At 42.2% G+C, this 24,022-nt stretch overlaps 1 protein-coding gene and 1 pseudogene across 2 annotated transcripts in view; both read left to right on the top strand.

Annotated features, from left to right (window-relative positions):
- Positions 1-15,642, top strand: part of ZYG11B (zyg-11 family member B, cell cycle regulator) — a 64,119-nt gene extending 48,477 nt beyond the window's left edge. For both annotated transcript variants that reach the window (XM_055137527.1, XM_055137528.1), the window contains exons 11-14: positions 1,553-1,750; positions 2,133-2,185; positions 4,568-4,665; positions 7,649-15,642. In XM_055137527.1, coding sequence (XP_054993502.1) covers positions 1,553-1,750; positions 2,133-2,185; positions 4,568-4,665; positions 7,649-7,839 — 540 coding nt within the window. In that variant the 3' untranslated portion in view covers positions 7,840-15,642. The remainder of the gene's footprint in view (positions 1-1,552; positions 1,751-2,132; positions 2,186-4,567; positions 4,666-7,648) is intronic.
- Positions 11,911-12,009, top strand: LOC129405299 (U6 spliceosomal RNA; annotated as a pseudogene).
- Positions 15,643-24,022: the final 8,380 nt, after the last annotated feature.

The raw sequence follows: 24,022 nt of genomic DNA, 5'->3' as shown, positions 1-24,022 counted from the left end.
TTATTATTTGCTTGAAATTTTTAAATCTGTTTTCACTATCCTATGAATAGGTGAAAAATTCTCAATACACAGAGCCGGAGTAAGCCCTGAGTACTGGCAAGCGTGGCCCAAAACCAAAACAAAGAAGCAAACAATTTATCTGAATAAGCAACCCATTAGCTCCCACATCTTTTATTCATTACTTTTATCACTAGGTGATGCAACTGCCTGTGAATCTTGACTAGGTGTCAAGGCATTAGGAATGCTAAGTTCCTGTTCACCACTGAAATACAGCAACAATCATAATGTCTGTCGTTGAGTAAGTATTCGACAGACATGTGTATCCACAGCTAGGGCCACACCCCTCTCAGTTCAGTACAGTTCAGATCAATGCACGAAGACTCTGAAGTCAGACAGACGGGAATTCTAATATAGCCTCTGATGCTTTTGAGATCTTAAGCACTTTAAGAGCTTTGGTTTCTTCATATTTGTTTACTTATCTATTTATTTAATTTGGGGTCACACCCAGCAGTGCTCCAGGCTTGCTCTTGGCTATGCGCCTAACTCCAGTACTATCTGTTTAGTCCCAATATTTCTTAACTAGTGCTATTAAAATATTTCAAGTTTCTATTTTTCCTCATAATTGGATAATACCCAATTTAGCAAATGAATTTTAAGTGCTTTCTGTTTGGATGTATCCTGCATGGCATGTCAGATAATTTAATGATAACAAGATATTGTTTCTGGTTTTAAGAAGAAAGTAATTAAATAAGGGAGAGATACAAATACTATCTTTAATATTGATCAGATTAGTAAGTCCCATTAGAGAAAATGCTGTGTTTCCAGTAGGGAATAACTTCTATGTATTTGAAGGATCTCGAAACTGTATGAAGGAGGTTGTATTTGAGTTGCTTCTGAGAGAACTTGAAAAATTAGTTGAGTGGTGTGATTCTGTGCCCCAATAGAAGATGGTTGTTTGCTTATTGTTCATAATTATGGGTAAAAATTGTAAAATTAAGATAACAGTAATTTGACAAGTTCTTTTGAGGATGAAATGAGATATTTTGTGTGGATATTTTTTGTTAATAGAAAAATTCTGTACATACTATTAATGGTTTGCCAGTTTCTACTATTTGCATGAAGAATAATGGTGAGAAATACAAATTGAAACACACTGACAAGCATTAGTGCTCAATAAGTATTCACTGAATGGACGTTAAGTATCATTTAATCTTCATGATAGAACTGTGAAATAGATACCATTATTTTCATTTTTAAAGATTAAGAATGCCATTAGTATTAAAAAAAAAAATTGGGCCAATTTCAATTGTGCTTAGGCCAAACTCCTGGCTCTAAGCTCAGTTGTCACTGGCAGTGCTCAGAGACAATATGTAGTGCTGGGGATCAAATCCAGGTCTGCTATATGCAAGACAAGCATCTTACCCACTATACTATTTCTTAAAGATCAAGAAACTGGTTGGAAAAAAAAAAAAGAAAGAAACTGGTTAGATGTGATAGTCCATTTATTCTACATACTAATATTTTTATATCTTCTCTCTTTTTTTTTTTCCAGAATAATATAGCAGAAGTCCAAGAACTACATTCAGAATTGATGTGGAAGGATTTTATAGACCATATCAGTAGCCTCCTACATAGTGTTGAAGTGGAAGTCAGTTACTTTGCAGCAGGAATTATTGCCCATCTAATATCTAGGGGTGAACAAGCTTGGACATTAAGTCGTAGCCAGAGGAATTCTCTTCTGGATGATCTGGTAGGGCCATTTGTTGTTTTCTGGAAGTATACAAATAAACTGTATCACTGTATCACTGTCATCCTGTTGCTCATTGATTTGCTCAAGCGGGCACCAGTAACGTCTCCATTGTGAGATTTGTCACTGTTTTTGGCATATTGAATACGCCATGGGTAGCTTGCCAGGCTCTGCCATGCAGGCAAGATATTCTTGGTAGCTTGCTGGGCTTTCGGAGAGGGACAGAGGAATCGAACCTGGGTCGGCTGCATGCAGGGCAAACGCCCTACCCGCTGTGCTATCGCACCAGTCCACAAATAACACAGAGTGGGGAAGTGGTCAAAATCTGATAATGCAGTAATGTTAAATACAAAGGATAATTCTCTCTTTTATATTTGCCTTCCAGCATTCAGCTATTTTGAAATGGCCAACTCCAGAGTGTGAAATGGTCGCATACAGGTAATTAACATGATAAATATTTTTCATCTAATAATTTTATTTGTTTGGAGATCATTCCTATTACATGTATAATTTTTCCTTCAGACATTTGTTGAGGTATGATTTCCAATAGTATTACTACAATGGAACTACACTGCACTGCACTCCAGAGTCCCTCCACTGATGTCCCCAGTTCTTGTCTTCCCCTCATACTAGCTTTATGTTATTGCGGGGACAGGGGTGAGGAGATTTGGGCCACACCCAATGCTACTTCTGAGTTTTTTATTCTGGGGTCACTCATGGTGGGGCTTGAGGGACTTTATATGGTGCTAGGGATCAAAGCCTGGTTCACCATGCAAGGCAAGCACCTTATCTGCAGTATTATGTCTCTGACCCTTCCTCATGTAGTTTTAAAGGAAACGTCAGGTGAGAAAGATAGCTCAGTGGTTTGAACAGTTGGTTTAAAACTCTCAGCGTTTGGTCCATGGTACCGCGTGTTCTCTTAATAGCCCCTGAACACCACTGGGTGTGGCACAAAAAAATAGTAGAAAACATGAACTGGTGATAATGTCATTCAGTGATAGAGCACAGGCTTATGAGAGACACCCACAGAGAGAGGAGGGGTAGAGGAGGAGAGGGAGGGAGGAGAGGGGACAAGAAAGAGGGTGGGGAGAAAGAGACATGAGAGAGAGGGAGAAAGGAAAGAAAGAGAGAAAGACTAGTGAAGGAGAGAGAGGAGGGCAGGAATAGAGATGCTTTTCAGCTGGGGACTTACTCTGTTTTGGGAATTAAAAAATGAGTAAGATGTTGTGTCAGACATCGTGTTAACATACAAGAATCTTATGTTGAGGTAGCAGAGATAGTACAGGGGTTAGGCACTTGCCTTGCACTTGTCCAACCCCCAACACTGCGTATAGTCCCCCATGTACCATCAGGAGAAGCAGGAGTAACCACTGAGCACCGATGAGTGTAGCTCAACCTCCCTTCCTCCACGCCCTTCCCCCAGAAATCTTACCTCAGGGAAACCAAATATGAGTCAGATTTAATTCACTATTATCCTGGAATGCTATATGAAATTAAAGATGAGAGTGTTTAAGTTTCCGGGAAAAGGGTAAAAGACTTCTAGAAGTAGGTTGTGGGCTGAATTTTGAGGTATAATTAGATGCAGAGGATTTCAGGAAGAGGAAACAGTAGATGTATTAAAGGTCAGAAACAGGTTAAGTGTTGAGTAGGCTGGAGTAACACCAAATTAGCTTGGATAAATCTGTCACTGTCACTGTCACCCCGTTGCTCATAGATTTGTTAGAGCGGGCAACGGTAACGTCTCTCATTGAGAGACTTATTGTTACTGTTTTTGGCATATCCAATACGCACGGGTAGCTTGCCAGGCTCTGCCGTGTGGGTGAGATACTCTTGGTAGCTTGCTGGGCTGTCTGAGAGGGGTGGAGAAATTGAACACGGGTCGGCCACGTGAAAGGTGAACGCCCAACTGCTGTGCTATCGATCCAGCCCTTGGATAAATAGTTTGTAAAAATTCATTAAAGTGCTTGCTGAATTCCTATTTATGTCAGTGAAGTGACTTGATAGCAAAATTGTTAATTATTGGTGGTATTCCAAATTGCTACACAAATAATTACCAAAAAACTTATTTTATGAATGTTATTTAAGTATAATAAATTTCATTTGTTTTTGAGCCAAAACTCTGACTGTACTCAAAGCTTACTCCTACTTCTGCACTTAGGGATCACTTCTACTGGGGCTAAGGAGACAATATGTGGCACAGAGAATCAAACCAAGGGTGGGCACGTCCTAGGCAAGGACCCTATCAGCTGTACTATCTCTGAAATATAATAAATTTTATTAATTAAATAAGTAAAATTTAGGGGCCAGCGGGTAGAATGCTTGTCCTGCATGCAGCCAACCTGGGTTCCATCCACAGCATCCCATATGGTCTCCCAATCCTGCCAGGAGTGATTTCTAAATGTAGAGCCAGACAGAAGTAACCCCAGGGTCAGAGAGATAGTGTAGCGGGTGAGGCATTTGCCTTGCGTATAGCCAACCTGGGTTCAATCCCTAGCACTCCATAGGAGCCTCCAAGTCTCATAGGAGTGAACCTTGAGTAGAGCCAGGAGCAAGCTCTACTTGAAATTTCTAGTATGGGGCTAGAGAGATAGCTTAATGGGCTAAGTGTATGCTTTGCATGCAGGTGACACAGGTTCAACCCTTGGTACCATGTGGTCCCTAACAATCGAGTCACCCTGAGTGCTATCAAGTGTGGTCTAAAAGCCAGGAAAAAAAAAAAGAGAGAGAAGAAGAGATTTCTAGAATGAAATGCTTAGGAATCATTGATCTAGAAAATAACACTAAATATAAGCTGTAAATTTTATTCTTTTTATCTTTTAGGTCTTTTAACCCGTTTTTCCCATTACTTGGCTGTTTCGCCACACCAGGAGTTCAGCTGTGGGCAGTTTGGGCCATGCAACATGTCTGCAGCAAGAATCGTATGTACCAAAAAAAGAACCATGTTGTTTTCCAAGTTCTCTCTGTACATGAGAAAATTATTTCTATATTGTTTATTGAAGTAGTTTTTATGATACAGACTTTTAAAATTAAGAATTTTAAGTTATAAACCAAAGTATTCTTTCAGAATGAACTTAGCAGTAGTAGTATATAACAATGTGAATGGAACTTAAATCTTTAACCTCATGGAATTTAAAAATTAGGAGTTCTACAGTGAGTCCAGATGAGCAAAGGTCTTGTGAATTTATCTGTCTGATTCATTCTAACATTAGGTCTTGGTGGGCTTGGGGGCCCAGAGCACCAGAGATAGTTCCATGGGTTAGGTGTATACTTTGCATGCTTAGGCCTGGCAGCACATGGTCTGTGGAGCACCGCTGGAAGCAACCACTGTGCCCTGAGCAAGGAGCAGCCTCTGAGCACCACTGGGTGTGACCCTAAAACCCGACCCCCAAAAGGAAAGAAAATAAAGCATAATAACAGTAACTTTTACACATGTTCCCATATTCGTGATTACTTTTAGGAGTTGGTGTTCTCCAAGTTTACTGGATAGAATGTTCACCATGAAGAATTTATACTGAAATGCATTATAATTTGAGAAATGTTAGAATATTTTCTCCTATTTGTTTGTTCGGTTTTGGGTTTTGGGCCATGCTCAGGAGTCACTTTTGGTGCTGCTTGGGGAACCATCTGGTGTTACGGATCCAACCAGGCCTCTTGCATGCAAAGCATGCACTTGGCACATTGAGCTCTCGCTGGTCAGCAAGGAAGATTTTTAGTAGTTGAAATTCTCTTTAGCCTAACTATGGTTGTTAACTATGAGAGTTTCCTGCCCACATGGAACAGCCTTGCAAGCTTCCCACGGTGTATTCATATGCAAAATCCAGTAACAAGCTGGATATCATTCCCTGACCCTGAAGAGCACCCAGTGCAACATCGTTAGGAGGTCCAAGTCGAGATAGACTTCTAAGATCTCAGGGAAAGGACGAAATGAGATGTTATTGAGCCCGCCCAAGAAATCGGTGATTAACGGGATATTGTGATATCGTGTGATCGTGATATTCACATGGTACCATATATGGTTGTTATAAATTAGTTTGTCCTAATTGCAGTTTTACAGATACATATCTTGGGAAAAATTCATTAAACTCCAGATTCAATTATGTGCCTCATAGCTTATGTTTTATTTTCTTCTTATTATAAATTATGCCTTAATAAATGGATAAAACTTATAAAAACTTTGTGGGCCCAGAATGCCTGTGAAGGCAGTCTCTTGCATGGCCTCCTGATCAGCTCCAGGAGTGACTAGCACCTACTGAGGAATATTCATTGAGCACTGCCAGGTTTGGCCCACAAACAACAAAAAATATTTAAAGTCACCACAAAAATTGTTCTGGGGCTACATCCATTGGTGCTCAGGACTCACTCTTGGCCCTGTATTCAGGGATCACTATGGGCAGTGCTCAAGGGACCTTTGTCCTGTCAGAAATCTAACAAGGGTCAGTCCCATGTAAGGCAACCTAACCCTTGTACTATCTCTCTGGCCTAAAAAAGATAATACAGCGGGTAAGGCACCTGCTATACATGTGGCCAACCTGAGTTTAATCTGTGGTACCCACTTTGGTCCCCCGAGCCCTCCAGGAGTAATTCCTGAGTACAGAGCCAGGAGTAAGCCCTGAGCACTGCCGGCTATGAGCCAAAACCAAAAACATAAAAGGCAAGTAAGGGGCTGGAGAGATAGCACAGCAGGTAGGGCGTTTGCCTTGCACGCGGCCGTCCCGGGTTCAAATCCCAGCATCCCATATGGTCCCCTGAGCACCGCCAGGGATAATTCCTGAGTGCAGAGCCAGGAGTAACCCCTGTGCATCGCCAGGTGTGACCCAAAAAGCAAAATAAATAAATAAATAAATAAATAAATAAAAATAAAAAAACAAAGCTCCCAAAAGAGAAAAAAAAAAAGGCAAGTAAAAAAAAGGTGTTTGTGTGGGCAGTGGAGAGGGGAGGGGTGTTTGAGCTATACTTGGTGATACTCAGGGGCAGCACCTTGCTCTGTGCCCAGGGATCACTCTGGCAATGTTCTGGGTGGGGCTATATGTGATGCTAGGATTCAAGCTTTGTTCATGTCTGCAGCTGCATGCTAAGAAAATACCTTAACCTTTGTGCCTTAACCTCTTAGGTGCCAAATAAAATATTTATTTTACTTTTTTAGTGAAGCAAAGTAGTTTTTATTGAAAGAATGTTGTTTTGGGGCCACACCCACCAGTGCTCAGGGCTTATTCCTGGCTCTACACTCAGGAATTATTCCTGTTGGTGCTCACGGATTGAACCTGGGTCAACTGTGTGCAAGGCAAACACCCTTCCTACTGTACTATTTCTCTGACCCTATTTGGAAGAAATTTAGAGAAAGGTGTGGTGTGTGTATGTGAGAGAGAGAGAGATGAGAGACAGTTAAGAGAGAACATAGGCTTTCCCGGGGGGAAAAGGCAGAGGAGAGAAAGATATGTGCTCAAATGAGAACACAGGTTTAGAAGTAAAAGCCAAAATTTAAATATATTTAAAAACTTTTTTGGTTTTGGGCCAAACTTGGTGGTGCTCAGGGCTTACTCCTGGCTGTGTGCTCATGAATCATTCCTGGCAATTTCAAGGGACCATAAGGGAGCCCACCACATGCAAGGTTGGTTGAGTGCAAGTCAAGCACCCTACCCACCATACCATCTCTTTAGCTCTGAGAGAAATTTTAGTGTTTTGTCTTTTTTTTTTCTTTTTGGGTCACACCTGGCAATGCACCGGGGTTACTCCTGGCTCTGCACTCAGGAATCACCCCTGGCGGTGCTCAGGGGACCATATGGGATGTTGGGAATCGAACCCTGGTCGGCTGCATGCAAGGCAAATGCCCTACCTGCTGTGGTATTGCTCCAGCCCCTTGTCTTTATTTTTTTTAAAGCTCTTTTTCCGGCTTTCTTTCAGCCTCAAGATACTGCAGCATGCTGATTGAGGAAGGAGGATTACAGCATTTATACAGCATCAAAGAACACAAAGAGACTGATCCCCATGTCCAGCAGATTGCTGTGGCCATTCTGGACAGCTTGGAGAAACACATCGTACGCCATGGAAGACCACCTCCCTCTAAAAAGCAGTCCCAAGCCAGACTAAATTGATAACACTAGGAAGCCAGATGATCAAATTGCAGGAACCTTTTTTTGTGATAGGTTCCCTTGGACTATCTTGCCCTACATGAAGTTTGGAGTGTTTCTCTAACAAGACTTAGAAGATCAGTTTGGAATTGCTGATGTCCAGTAACGTCCATGCAAAACAGTCTCTAATTTGTCTGGTGATTTTTAACGTAAAAGACAAGATGGATTTCTTCCTTCATCATTGCCTTTTAGGAAAAGTTTCAGATGTTTCAGTATTTGAGATTACCTGTGTTTGAAATTCTAGTTTCATTGTAAACTCTTAGGCCAGACTTTTCTGATCTCAAAGTTCATTCCAATCAGTTTGTAGCTCCAGATAAGCTGTTAGTTGACCTGATTTCTAGTATTGCCTCAGGTGTGAGTTTCATACCACTTCTTTAATAGAATGCCTTTATTCCCAGTCTGAATCTTTTACAAGATGTTCTTCTTGGCATGCAAGAATGAAAATCTGAGTTCTCTCCTTCTGAAAGCTACTCTCTGGATAGAACCTAAGTGGGTCACAGAAAAGGGTCTTGGAAAGAAGACATATTCATGGAGAACAGAATTTAAAACTGGGAGGTTACATTTGTGGTATGATTTGTAAATGGGGACGTTCTAACTAGCCATCTGGAGTCCACCTCTTTGAGACAGTGAGCAATGAATTGTTCATACTTATTCCTGGAAGCAAGATACTGCTTCCTACACAGATGCTGGTGACTCTCTAGAAGTACTTCAGGCATCACAGTGTAAAATAGTATAGCATTCTGTGTTATATTGTTGTGAAAAATGTGAAGTTTTAAAAAATTGTATTGTTAAAATGAACCATTCTTTTCCCTCCATTTCAAAGTCATTTTTTCATCAATTGAAAAGGCACTATACATGGTGTTACCTGCTCAGTACAATTAGCAATAGTGAATTTTGACACCGGAAGTTAATTTTTTGTCCTAAAATAAATGTACCGTAATATTTTCATATTGTACAAATATGTCAACGTTTCACTGCCAAAAATGAAAGACCTGAATTAGACTATTATTAAATGTAAATGACTGATTGCATAAAAGGAAATATTTTTGATGGGTTATTTTGTAGATAATTGCCTTTTATTTAGGATACCTGTTATAATATGGTAAAGAATAATGACCATTCTATCAGTTTTGGCAGTTGGAGGCAGCAAGTCACCTAAAAACTAAATTTTCATCATAAAATTTAGTTACAAGTTTAATCAGTAATATCAGATGACTTTTTTTTTTTTCATAAACAGCCAACATGTTTCCAATAGAGATTTTAAATTGTATGTTTAAATAATTGTGACAATTGAAAAACATGTATATTTAGAAAGAACCTGGCACATTAGTTTATTGATAACATTTTTGACATATAATTTTCATACCACCATTTTGATAATCAAATTTGAAGTATTTGGAGCCCTTTTGCAGGTATGAAAATATTAAAATGTTAAAAGGAAACGTATTTAGAACCATTAAAGAACATATGAAATTGTAGGCCAGTTCTGATTTAAATCTTTTAGGAAAAAAAGTTCTTGTTTTTGTTTTTTGGGTCACACCCAGCACATTGCTCATGAACTGTTCTAGGCCCAGTGCTCAAGGTTGCTCTAGGTGATACCGGGGATCAAATGTGGTCTTCCACATGCAAAGCATATTCTCTAGCCCTTTCAGTAACTCCATGGCCCCAGTTTTATAATTTTTTTTTCAGTTTTATAATTTTTTATAGGTGGAATATAAGTTCTCACAGATTAAGTCCATTTCAAAGGAAATGAAAAATGCATTTAAATTTTCCCTATTTTTCTCTGATTTTCTTCTTTGTTTTACATGTAAGCCAGACCTGGCAGTGCTGTGAGTATGACAGTACTGGGATCAAACCCTTGCCCCCTGCATGCAAAGTATGTGCTTAGCCCATTGGGATATCTCTGTGCCCCCTATTTTCTTGAATTTTAATATCTAGGACAAATGTAGAAAATAGAATAGTCTATGATAGCTTGGAAGTTCCTAGTTATGCTGACCATTTTCTTTTTGTTTTGTTTTGGGCCATATCCAGCAATGCTCAGGGGTTACTCCTAGCTTTGCCTTCAGGAATTACTCCTGGAAGTGCTCAGGAAATCATATGGGATGCCGGGGATCAAAACCCAGTCAGCTACATGCAATGCCCTACCCTCTGTACAATCTCTTCACCCCTCATTTTCTCATCTCCAACTTACGTTGTAGAAGAGAAAACAATTTGAGAAATTTAGCTTCAAGTTTCTGTTTTATCTTGTTTGAGACAAAAGTGTGTTGACTAATCCTAAATTTTTGTCTTTACAGATTTTCAGGAATAACTCAAAATGCATAGATAATAATAAATTCCTTCATTATTCAGAATAATGTTCATGGAGGATTTTAACATATTTAAATTAAATTTTAAAATATTTTAGATTAAAATTAAATTTACTACTTGGAACATTGGTAATGGCCAGATATTTCTCAGTCATAAAAGCAAAATAATCGCTGAAATGCAGTTCAGCAGTTGAATGCTTTTCTTGCATGTGTGAGGCTCAGCATTCTAACTCTAGCACCACAAAAAAAATGTAAAAGAAAGATATTTGGCCAATCTCTGTATAAAAATCAGTTGCAGGACATAGAAAGTATAGTACAGTAGGTAAGGGCATTTGCATTGCACATGGCTGAGCCAGGTTTGATCCTCAGCATTCCATTTGGTCCCCTAAGCCCATCAGAAGTTGTGTAAAACACAAGAAAAGAAAAAAGGAACGCGTGGGCGAGGGAAGGCACGGAGCCAAGATGGTTGGTCTCACCACAGTTTATTCCAAACTCTTTCTCCATTCTCCTCTGATTCTCCTCCTGCTTCTTCCTCTCTCATCTTACTTCATTCTCTCTCTGCCTCTCTGGAACTCGCCCCAGCCCCCTCATACAGCTACCTTAAATCCCCCACATCCGCTCCAGATGTGCAGGCAGGCCGGGGCTAACACAATAGGTGTGGTTACAGTCAATAGGGGTAAAGTTCTATCCCTTAGGGCATGCTTTCACCAGGACAGAATCTCTCTCATCGGCCCTAGAGGGGAATCCCATGGGTGTGTTTCTCCTTTCTTTGTCTGACTAGCATATAAGTATTCATATTATAAATCATTTTGTATGGACATAGCAAGAGACACATTAAGCTTATAGAATTGCTCTCCTGGGGTCACCTCGATCTCAGACTACAGCTCTCAGGCCAGATTAGTCTTTCCTACCCCTGGCAGGGCCCTGGTCTCCTGTTGCTGCTTTTGGATCATGACATGACAGCCCATGACCAAGCTTTTAACATATAGTTAAGCATTAAGCGCTTTGGCCAGGCCCATCTCAATGCCAGGGTAGCCCATGACTCACCGCTTGCCCTGGGTCCATCTCGTCCCCCGTTGGGACCCTGCTTTTGAGGGTGCTAAGAAGTAAGGCCAGCTGAGGCTTAAGTCAAGAAAGCAGGTGCCGGGAATGAATAATATTTGAAGCCAATTAAATCCCATGTTACCAAAGCATATTAATAAATGTCTTTCTTTGTCCATACAAAAAGGATATTGTTTTAAGGTAAACTATTCAAAAGACATAAGAGAGGAGAAAGACAATATTAACTTACAAGTACACTTGTCCTAGCAAGGTCTGACCTTACAACTTAACAGTTTGATTAGAGGAAGAGCAGATAAACTGGTGGAAATGGTTACAGATAAACAAAGGAATGGGAGTGACTCGGGAGCACTTTGATGGGCGTGACTAATATACCTAAGCTCCTAGCGGCAAGGGGAGAAAGGACGAACCAAAGTCAGGTCTAACATATTTAGAGCTATATTCCAACAAGAAGTGATCCCTGAATACTACTGGGTGTGGCCTAAAAAGAAAAGAATCAGTTAGCAGGCCAGAGAGGTTGAACAGTGAGTTGAGGTGCTTGCCCTGTACGAAGCCAACTGAGGTCTTTCCCATCGCCATATATAGTCCCTTGGTCCTGCTGGAGTCACTCTGCTGGTTGTGGCCCAAATTTCCTCCCCCCAAAAGAAAAAGAAAAGAGAGAATCAATTCAGTGCTTGTTTTGCAGCACATATACTAAAATTGGAACAAGACAAGATTAACATGGTCTCCGCAAGGATGACATGCAAATTCATGATCATTCCATATTAAAAAATAATAATTAGGCCTCTCTTTTGTGTTTGTATTCTAGAACGTAACACTAGTTGGTACCTTTACGGGTATCCTCTTCAGTGGCTTTAGAGGTGCTGTTTAAAGTGTAATTTAGGTTAAATCACTTACTACTCAAATTGTTGGTGTGTGCAGACATTGTAAAATATTATTTTATTTGCCCAGAAGCAATGGCAAGATTTACATTCATTGAAGGAAAAGGAATTAGAGCTTTTAGATTGTGATAATTGTCATAATTTAGTGAAATAAGAACAGTTTGAAATTAAAGCAAAATAATTAAACCTCCTTATTCTTTACATGAAATAAATTTTGATGTGGTTTTTATACCCTGTTAGCAATTACTTTTGGGTGGGGGGTAGTGCTGGAGTGATAGTATGGCATTTAGGGCTCTTGCCTTTCATGTAGCCAACCCAGGTTTGATCCCCAGTGTCCTATATGGTTCCCCCAAGCATGCCAGGAGTAATTCCTGAGTGCAGAGCCAGGCATAGCCCCTGAGCCTTGCTGGGTGTAATTCCCCAAAACAAAAACAAAGCAACTACTTTTTAATAAAAAAAACGAACCCAACAACGTAAGTTGTAATAAGGGGTTAATTTGCCCTCTAGCCTAGGACCATCTTAGTGGAAGATATAAAAAGTCCTATGAGACTCAGTTCCAAAAATTGATCTTAAATATTGCTGCTCCTTATCCCTGGACGGAAATGGCATTCAGTGACACTAGTCAGTTTGAGTGAATTACCATCATCCCGTTGCTCATCGATTTGCTTGAGCAGGCACCAGTAATGTCTCCATTGTGAGACTTGTTACTGTTTTTAGCATATCAAATATGCCATGGGTAGCTTGCCAGGCTCTGCCATGCAGGCGAGATACTCTCGGTAGCTTGCCGAGCTCTCCGTGAGGGGCGGAGGAATTGAATCTGGGTCGGCCGTGTGCAAGGCAAACGCCCAACCTACTGTGCTATCACTCCAGCCGGGTGCACATAAGTCACCCCAAGGCTGCTATGAAAATCTAATTTTATGATTTTTTTTTTAATCTATAAATTTCCAAAGTATAGAAGATTCTTTGTTTATTTGTTGATTTTTTTTTGGCTTTTGGGCCACATAGGCCATGCTCAGGATCTGTTCTTGGCTCTTTGCCCAGGATCACTCTTGCAGTGCTCAGGGAAACATGCAGTGTTGGAGATCAGCCCCTGAGCCTGCTGCATGCACAGTATGTGGCCCAAACCATTGAACTGTTTCTGGCCCCCAAAGAGCCATATTTAGAAACATCAGTCCTCTGTACCCAGCCTAAAAATTGCTCTTACTAATGGAACTTTTACTTTTTAAGTGACCTAAAGAATTTTATTTAGGAAATATGAGAGAGGAGGGAGAGAGTTTCGTAAATAAAAGGAAGAGAAATCACACACCTCAGGCTGCCTGCGAGCAACTCCAGAATGGAGTGCCACTAATGGAACTTTTCATGTTGACCTCTTTTCTTACCATCATACCAATTTTATTGTATTTTTTATTTTATTTTGGGCCATACCTGTTGATCCTTGAGGACTACTCCTGGCTCAGTGCTTGGAAGACCATGAGGTGCCAGGGGTCAAACCAGGCCTTCAGCATGCAGAAGCATGCTCTCAGGAACCCACTGAGCTTTCAATGAATCCTGGAGAACATTTTATGAAAATACATTTGTATGCTGAAGTAGGGTACATTAAGGTTTTGTTCCCTCTGGAGAAGCCCATGTTCTCTCTTGAACACGTAGCTCTCTCTCTCTCTCTCTCTTTCTCTCTCACTCCCCTCACGTTTCTCTAAGTAAATTTCTTTAAATAATACTATTTGCTTCACTAAAACAATTTGTTTAAAATTAGGGTATATTAGACAGTATGGTTTTGACTTAGTGTTCTAAGAACAATGTACTGCCATGCCCAAGGCTGAACAGCAAGGAAAACAAATTCATTGTTTTATGTGTTAAAACCCACGTCTTTTCTGCCCTTTCATGGTATGTTTACATTAATTGGTTATTGTGCAACTTTGTGTATATATGCGTGTGTGTGTATGTGTGTGTGTGTGTGTGTGTGTGTGTGTGTTGAAAATCCAATCCAGGGCCTCAATGCAACTTGAAGCATGGCTCTGCCACTGACTACATCCCCAGCCTCGTGCAACTTTTCTTTGGGGTAAACAGTATTATTAAACTGAAAGTGTAATTTAAAAGCAGTATCATAAACTGTGATTTGATGTGAACAATTTTTATATATATATATGTTATTTGGGGGCTTTATATGGCTAGAACTTCAGAGTAAGTTCTGTAACTATATTTGATCAATGATTGACCACTTAATGATCATAGTCCCTCTCTCTCTAGCCTAAGTGTGTAGTAGGCTATATCATCTAGGTTTGTATAAGTACACTCTTTAATGTTCACACAACACAATTGCCTCATGATGCATTTCTCAGAACTTATCCCCATTATTAAGCAACGTTTGACTAGTGTTCTGAGACTGCTTACGAAGAGGATTGCCAGCTTATGGTTTCCCTCTCAACTACATTGTAGCAGGTTCAGGTGATTGTGTGGATACTGGAATTTTAATTTTACCATTTGCTCTGTATTGACACACTTCAAATTTTTAGTATTAACTCAAGAACTTTTAGGAATACAGCAAATCCAGCTTTCATCCAGTGATGAGAATAGTTATAGGAATATTTGCTGAATGTGTTTTATGAATAATTACTTTATCTCTTTTAGTATTCATAGACTTTGCATGACATGGTACACTCTAATTGTACATTCTTTGATTTTTAAATCTTAAGATGCTCTGTTAACGGATTGGTAATCAAAAAAGTTTTCTTCCCTCATTTTGGGAGGTAAGTTATGGGAAGGTTAATACTGTTTCTCAGTTCTCTGAATGTAGCAAAGCTCTTTTGAACAGCACAACCTAACTTTATAGCTAGACAGAATGACTATTATATAGAAAATACAAATTTATCAAATTCTTTTGTGGGAAATTATAAATCTATTGATTATTGTATGTACTTAATTTTGGACTTATAGAAAAAAATTGTTCAAATTGGATTCTTTTAAGTTACTTTAATTAACTTAGACTCGAGATCTACTAAGCTAGTGAAAGCTGAGACAGAATTTAATCAAAATAGGAAAATCTTGAGATCATTTCCCCCTTTTACAAGCAGATATTAGGTCACTGGGGAGTAGCTTAACAGTAGAGCACTTGCCTTACATGTGTGAGTCTTTGGCACTGCAAAAAACCACAACAAATGTTATGACAAGCGTTATAATCTCAAATAATCCTCAAGAATAAAAATTTTAAATCCCTGATTTTTGTAGGAGTCCCAGTGATTTATAAGTGTGAGAAAAGCTATCTTTTGCTTGATTTCTGATGGAACAGTCTAACTCCATTCAAATGATTAGAAAAATTTATTAGAAAGTTAATATGCATACGTTTTTCAAAGGCTCTCAATTATCTGGACTGAAGGCATTGTTTTCACTGTGGTCAGATGAATGGGAGTATTCTGTATATGACTCATGTTATATTTTTAAAAATCAGGACATCACTTAGGCATTATGTGTACAGATTTTTGTTTGGGATTTTTTTTTTGCCTAAATAAATGTTATAAATTTTATTTATGTGTGTTTTATCTACTTTGATTCTAAATATTAGCTTTGAAAATTTACATTTAGGGACAGAAGTAAAAGTAGATAGGGCGCTTGCCTCGCACACAACCAAACTAGGTTCAACCCCTAGCATCTCATATAGTCTTCTGAGCCCATCAGAAATGATTCCTGAGCACAGAGCCAGGAGTAAGCCCTGAGCACTGCTGGGTGTAACCCCAAACAAAACAAAACAAAAAGATTTACATTTAATGAATGATTCAGAGTCCTTAGTCCTTTCTAACACTTCTAATTTATTCTTGAAATAAGACCAATAGTATCACTGCAAAAATTTTCTACTATTAGAACGTCATTCATTTATTTCCTTAAATATCTCAACTAGAGACTGTTTAAGTGTTGGGATTTAACACTGTAGTACACCAATCCATAGAATTTAGAAGCACAAAGACACATAACCCAGATTGGATGACATTAGACAGCCAAAGATGACTTCCCAGAGACCATACCTTGCTTGACATCCACTCAAATTATTGAGGAAATTAAGTGATATCATTCCTTGAGTGCATTTATTATTAAAAATAAGTATAATGGGGCTGGAGCGATAGCACAGCGGGTAGGGCGTTTGCCTTGCACGTGGCCGACCCGGGTTCGAATCCCAGCATCCCATATGGTCCCCTGAGCACGGCCAGGGGTGATTCCTGAGTGCAGAGCCAGGAGTAACCACTGTGCATTGCCAGGTGTGACCCAAAAAGCAAAAAAAAAAAAAAAGTATAATGTAAAACCCTATGGCTGTAAAGAATCTTTTGTTTGGTTCTGAGCCACACCAAGCAGTTCTGGGGGCTACCCTGCCTCAATGCTAGGACGTCACTCCCGGTGGTGCTTGGGGTCTACATAGTGCAGAGATTTATACCCAGGGCTTTTATATGCAAAATCTGGGCTGCAGTCTTTAGCACTCTTCCTGGCCCTGAGAAGAATCCTCAGTGATGCTCATGTCAGAAACTTCATTTTAGGGGCTGGAACCATGGCATAACTGGTACAGTGTTTCATTATTTTCCTTGCACAGGGCCTACCCAGGTTCTATCTCCATGGGCCCCTGAGCACCACCAGGAGTAATTCCTGAGCCCTTTGGGGTGTGGCCCAAAAACAACACCTCTTTTTTTTTTCTTGTATTAAATTTTTTTTTATTGGGTCACCATGAGATAACAGTTACAAATCTGTTTATTCTCAGGTTTCAGTCATGCAGTGTTCTAACACTCATCCCCAATGACCCCCGTTTCCCTCTCCCCACCCCCAAGTCTGCTTCTATGGCAGGCACTTTCTCTCTCTTTTTCTCTCTCTCTTCCTTTCTCCTCCCTCTCCCTTCCCCTCTCCCTCTCCCTTCTCTCTCCCTCTCTCTCTCTCTCTCTCTCTCTCTCTCTCTCTCTCTCTCTCTCTCTCTCTCTCTCTCTCTCTCTCTCTCTCTCTCTCTCTCCTCTCTCTCTCTCTCTCTCCTTTTCGGAATTATGGTTTGCAATACAGATACTGAGAGGTTACCATGTTTGTTCTGTTACCTACTTTCAACACACAGTTCTTACCCAGAGTGATCATTTCCAGCTATCATTGCCATCGTGGTTCCTTCTCCATCCCAACTGCCTTCTTCCCCAGTTCCTGAGGGCAGGCTTCCAACTGTGGACCAGTGAGTACTCCTTGCCGTGTTTCTACTGTCCTTGGGTGTTAGTCTCATACTATGTTTTGTTTTGGTTTTTATGTCCCACTAATAAATACAATCATTCTATGTCTGTCCCTCTCCTGACTCATTTCAGCATGATAACACACCTCATTTTATCTTTTTAGTTGTGCCCACATCCAGCAGTACGCAAGTACCACCAGGGCCACATCTGGTGGGAGGCGCCGTACACCACTAAAGATCAAGAATGGCAACTAGAGGGCCAGAGAGTACAGGGGTTAAGGGCTAGTCTTGCATGTAGCCAAGCTGGTTTGATCTCCAGCACCTCATATGGTCCCGCAAGCACCACTAGGAATAATCCCTGAGCACTACCAGGTGTGGACCCAAAATAAAAACTATACTTTGAAGTCAGGAATGTGACTCAGAGTGGAGTTATTCTGTGTGAGGTCCTGGCATCCTGGCACCACAAAAAATGATTTAAAAATTTAAAAAAAAATGGGGGCTGGAGTGAAAGTATAGTGGGTAAGACATTTGCCTCGTACATGCTGACCCAGGTTCGACCCCTGGCACCCCATATGGTCCCTTGAGCCCTTCAGAAATGATCCCTGGACGCAGAGCCAGGAATAAGCTCTGAGCAACTCCGGATGTGGCCCCAAAACAACAACTTTTTTTTTTCTCATAAGAATAAAAAGCTGGGGCTGGAGTGATAGCACAGCGGGTAGGGCGTTTGCCTTGCACGTGGCCGACCCGGGTTCAATTCCCAGCATCTCATATGGTCCCCTGAGCACCGCCAGGGGTAATTCCTGAGTGCAGAGCCAGGAGTAACCCCTGTGCATGGCCAGGTGTGACCCAAAAAGAAAGAAAAATAAAAATATAAAAAGCTATGCATAAAAAATAAAGAGTTTTCATATGGTCTTCTCCATCCCATCTCCTTCTCACAGCTGTTTTACAAATTGGTCCAATATCACATAATTTATAATTTTGATTTTGTTTTAGGGAAACAGTCCTGGCAGTGTGGGGAATGTTGTACAGGGCTGATGCCCAGGGCCCTGCCCACACCTGAATGTGCTCCAGCTCTGCAGCTCATGTCCCAGTCTCTCTTGGGTTCGATTCCTCCGCCCCTCTTGGAGAGCCTGGCAAGCTACCGAGAGTATCTCACCCACATGGCAGAGCCCGGCAAACTACCCAAGGTGTATTTGATATGCCAAAAACAGTAACAACAAGTCTCACAATGTTGACGTTATTGGTGCCCATTCAAGCAAATTGATGAGCAACTGGATAACAGTGACAGTGATTACCCTTCCATTTCCTGCCCACATTATTGATATGTCTCATAAGAGTCCAGGGCCAGGGACATACTCAAAGGACTAGTGACTATGCTTTGCCATGCAGGGGCCCATATTTGATCCCCAGGACCACATGGTCCCCTGAGTACTTTCAGGAGTGTCTCTGCAATGTTGTGAGTAGCCAAGTATGGTCCCCAAACCAAAATTAAACAAAAACATCTGGGGCTGGAGCGATAGCACAGCGGGTAGGGCATTTGCCTTGCACGCAGCCAACTCAGTTTCAATTCCCAGCATCTCATATGGTCCCCTGAGCACCGCCAGGGGTAATTCCTGAGTGCAGAGCCAGGAGTGACCCCTGAGCATTGCCGGGTATGACCCAAAAAAGAAAAAAAAAAAACACATTGAGAATCCAGTGAACTGACCTGACTAATTGCATAGTTTCTCAAATTAAAAGGGGACTAATTTTTGCAGAAACCAGGAACATTCAGATTGATCTATTCCTTAAACCATATGATTTTAGGGGGCTATAGGGGTAGCATAGATAGCATAGCAAGTAAGGCTGACCTGGGTCTGATTCCTGGCACTACATATATGTTCCCCAAGCCCTTCTAGGAGACACCCTGGGTGCAGAGTCAGACACTGCCGGGTATAGCCCCCAAAGCCTCCCCCATCCAGTTTTTTTTGTTTCATTTTTGGGCCACACCCAGTGGCGCTCAGAGCATACTTCTAGCTCTGTGCTCAGGGATCTCTCCTGGTAACCATATGGGGTGCTGGGGATTGAACCTCCATCAGCTGCATCCAAGGCAAATGCCCTATCCACTGTGATATTGCTCCAGCTTTCCCCCAATTTCTTTTTTTAAAGATTCGAGTGAAGTCTCAAAATTCAATCTGAATATACATCCCAGCCTTTTCATACTGAGTTCCTGGCTTTCATAAGTCTACCTTTGGGACGTTTTTGGAAATGGAATGGGGAATTCAATTACAAAATATTTTTTTAAAAAAGATGATTACTTTGATCACAGAGAATACAGTGGGTAAGAACTTATCTTGCATGTGGCCAACATAGGTTCAATCCTCTGCACTGCATATGGTCTCCCAAGCACAGCCAGGAATGATTCATGAGCCAGGAGTAAGCCCTGAGCATAGCTGGTGTGGCCCCCAAATCAAAATTCAAGAATGACTCTGGGCTCAGCAAATAACTCAGAGGGCAAGTATGAATGTTTTCCATGCAAGAGATCTATGGGCCTTGGCACCAGGTGATGCCGAGCAGCACCAGGAGCAACCTGATGGGAACCCAGAGTAGTCGCTAAGTGCTGCCAGGAGGATGTGGGAATGCCAGGGGCTTGGACCAGGGTAGCAAGATGAGAGTTAACTTTCTAGATGTAGGGCTGGAGAGATGGTGCAGCTTGCTGTGTGCAGCGCCGGCAGTGAGGGCTGATCCCGGGGAGCTGTAGTGGCAGGCAGTGAGTCTCTAGGGCTGCCCAAGTCAGCCCTCCGTGGTGGGAACCTGGATGCCCCCTCAACTCCAGGACCTGCACTCCGTGGTGGTTGAAAGGCTGCAAGAACTAACATTACAGTCTCCATATTAACCATAATCCCACAGATTTAATGCTAAATAAGCCTGTTGGACACAATATCCGGGTTTATCTTTAACCTAGCTAACACAATCACGGGTATAAGTTCTGGGAAAGCAGAAGAATAAGTAAAGGTGCAGGACCATAAGAGGAAAAGCGGCAGGGTATAGCCTAAAAAGGGGAAAGGAAGTCAAATTAGGTAAACCAAGTTAATAGGTGAGGGCAGCAAGGAAGGGATTAGCCAATCAAGGAAAACCACGACCCTAGGGTTCTGGGAAGAAGCCAATCCAGGGCACGAAGGTCCGAACCCGTGTAAGGGATAATAAGGGATGCTCACAAGCTGACAAAGTTGCCTTCTGCGCAGGGGACCCTGGTCGTCCAGTACGTGTGCTTGGTGTGAATAAAGAACTTCTGTGCTGCATTTTTTACTGTCTTGTTCCTTGGATCACGAAAGGGCACTATTCATTCACGCAAAAATTCTGCTGCCACGGTGGTCCACTACCCACAGCGCTGAGAACTGCCCTGGCTCTGCCAGATTCAGCGACTGTGGCCGTGCTGCCACCGTCTTCACGAGTCCCCATTCGGGGCCAGTGCTTTGTAGTGGACGCCAGATTAGTCTCACCCAAAGGCACTCATTTTTATTTTTGTGGGGGGGAGCAGGGTCACACCCAGCGATGCTGAGTTACTCTTGGCTCTGCACTCAGGAATCACTCCTGGCAGTGCTTAAGGGACTATATGGGATGCTGGGAATCAAACCCCAGTCGCTGTGGGCAAGGCAAACACCCTACCCGCTGTACTATTGCTCCGGCCCCTAAGGCACTCTTTTTCGGAGAGAATATTTAAAGGACATTCATTCTTTTTTTTTTTTTTTTTTTGCTTTTTGGGTCACACCCAGCGATGCACAGGGGTCATTCCTGGCTCATGCACTCAGGAATTACCCCTGGCAGTGCTCAAGGGACCATATGGGATGCTGGAATTCGCATTCATTCTTGCAGAAGTTTTTTGGCCCCCCCCCCCCAGCCCCTTCCACACCAACCAGCTGTTCAGAGCACTGGGAGCTGCTGTCACTCCACCACCTCTGGCACCTGCTGCCACACCACCACCATCTTTTTGTCCCCGCCCCCCCCAAGTGTGCTGGTGGAGTCTTGTAGCAAAATCAACATAAGAAAGCCCTTCCTGAGGGCCCACCAGGCTGACAGGAATACCACCTAGAGGTATTCCAAAGCCCTTCCTGACCTCCTGCAGGCAAAATATTTTTCTCTTTTCCTCAGTCTAAGAGCTCATTAACATCTTAATACTAGTTATTTTTGTATGGACACAGTAAGAGATACATTGAGGCTTGCAGGGCAGCTCTCCTGAGAACATCTTGCAGAACCAGACTACAGTGCTCAGGCCAGATTAATCATTCCTAACCCTAGCAGGGTCCGAATCTAGTTATCACTTTTTGGATCATGACAGCATTTGTCCATGACCAAGCTCTTAACTTATAGTTAAGCATTAGGCACTTTGGCCAGGCCCATCTCGATGCCAGGGTAGCATATAACTTACCGCTTGCCCTGGGTCCGTTAGGACCCTGCTTTTGGGTGTGCTAGGAAGTAAGGGCAGCTGAGGTTTAGACTGAGAGATAACAGATGCCCAGGAGGAAAATACCATGTACAGTCAAATGACTTCCAGGTTACAAAAGCATAGCATTTGCTACAGTCTTCCTGTATCCATACAAAAGGACATGGCTCTGAATAAACTATGCAAAGGACTCAAGGAGAAGAGAAAAACAATATTTACAAGTCAACAGCATACAAAGAAAGAAGTTACAAATAAGTACAGAGGAATGGAGCACTGTGATGGGAGTAACCCAATAAACCTAAACTACCTGAGGCTATGTTATCCTACACCCACACATCCTATTTTTAATACTTCCTAAGAACTCACTTCCAGAGAGTAGCAGGATGGTGGTGATGGTGGTGGTGGGGTACATCTTTCTGCCTGCTACAGTAGAAAAGTGGGCAATAAGATTGGAAAGAAGAGATTAGAAATGGTTTCCAAGTCAGGGTTGTGGCTATCAGTAAACCACTTACGCGTGTGAGGCCGGGGGTTGGATTTCCAGCTCCCACCCCCAGCAGTTCAAAACAAACAAAACCCAACAAAATTCCAAAATTTTAATTTTGAGAACCCAGAGATCTCAGGTGCAGTATTGGCTCTGTTTTGGGGGTGTTCCTAGCAGTGCTGGGTGGGCATGCGGTGCCAGGGAGTGAACACAGGCCTACTACATGCCGGGCTTGTGCTCCAGCCCATTGACAATCTCTCCAGCACCAAAATTCTAACATTTTTGTCCCGAGGAAGGCACTGCTCTATATTGAAATTTGGCTGGGGTGGGGGAGACTGGGAGGAAAAAAAACAAGTTAGGAGATGCTGTCAGAAATTGACTTTTGGGGGCTGGAGCAATAGCACAGCGGGTAGGGCATTTGCCTTGCACTCGGCCAACCCGGGTTCGATTCCCAGCATCCCATATGGTCTCCTGAGCACCACCAGGAGTAATTCCTGAGTGCATGAGTCAGGAGTAAGCCCTGAGCATCGCCGGGTGTGACCCAAAAAGAAAAAAAAAAAAGAAAGAAAGAAAGAAAGAAATTGACTTTTGGACATTTTCAGGCCTTTCATTTAATTTATTTTTTATGGGGGGGACACACCTGTAAAGACAAATAAGAAGCTATATGCAATGAGAGTTATGAAACTAATGGAAATTAAGAAAACGTGCTGGGGATTAAGAAACTGAAACTGAAACGAACCCCCTAAATTAGATAAGAGAAGGGAGGGAGAAGCAGTCCTTTTATGATCCGAATTAACAGAGTTAAGGGCCCACCAGCCCACCAAGGGATTTCTGGGGCTGTACTGGGCCTGACAGATTTATGGGAGTGCACGGGAGACGTGGCCCGAAGGCCGCACCAAGCAGGCGACAGATATCCTGACACCCGCTATTTTTCCTTTGAGCGCCTGAAGGCCGTGCCATGTGGGAAAGATGAATTAATTGTTTTTTGCCAATTACCTCTGTATCTCCTGTTTCACTGATAAGAATGTACATAGATTGTAGCCCACCTTTAGAGGATAAAAGAGAGACCCTGTCAGCAAATGAAGCTCCAAGTCTCTTTCTCTTCTGACTTGGGGTTCTCAGCGCTGAGTCGCCAATAAACTCACTCTCCTACCCCGAGCTGTCTCTCTCTGTTCATCTGCGGCTCGCGCCAGCACGACACACCCAGCAGCTCTCGGAGGATCATGCAGTACCAGGATATAACCTGCGTGCATAGTATCTCTCCAGTCCTCTGAGCTATCTTCATGCTCACTGTGGGGCTTTTAAACAAGTGAGGCCTGGGAGCACACTGATTATGTGCTTGCCTTGCCTGCAGCCAGCCCAGTTGGATTGCAGACACTGCCAGGGGTCATCCTGGAGCATAGAGCCAGGGATAACCCCTGAGAACTGCAGCTGCTCCAAAATAATTAGTAAAATACGGATACAATTGCATATGTATATTTTGGGAGGGAGGGGTGACACCCAGGGGTGCTGCAGATCTGGAGGTGAAGAATCCATGCACAGAGCCTGCGCACTAGCCCATTGCGCAATCTTCCTGGCTCCTATATTGCTTTTATTTTTTTTTTTATTATTATTATTTTTTTTTTGCTTTTTGGGTCACACCTGGCGATGCACAAGGGTCACTCCTGGCTCTGCACTCAGGAATTACCCCTGGCGGTGCTCAGGGGACCATATGGGATGCTGGGAATCGAACCCGGGTCGGCCGCGTGCAAGGCAAACGCCCTACCTGCTGTGCTATCACTCCAGCCCCCTATATTGCTTTTAAAGTTCTAAAATTAGGCT

The sequence above is a fragment of the Sorex araneus genome, chromosome 5 (genome assembly GCF_027595985.1).
Source record: "Sorex araneus isolate mSorAra2 chromosome 5, mSorAra2.pri, whole genome shotgun sequence".
NCBI lineage: Eukaryota > Metazoa > Chordata > Mammalia > Eulipotyphla > Soricidae > Sorex > Sorex araneus.
This window is presented reverse-complemented; position numbering and strand designations above follow the sequence as displayed.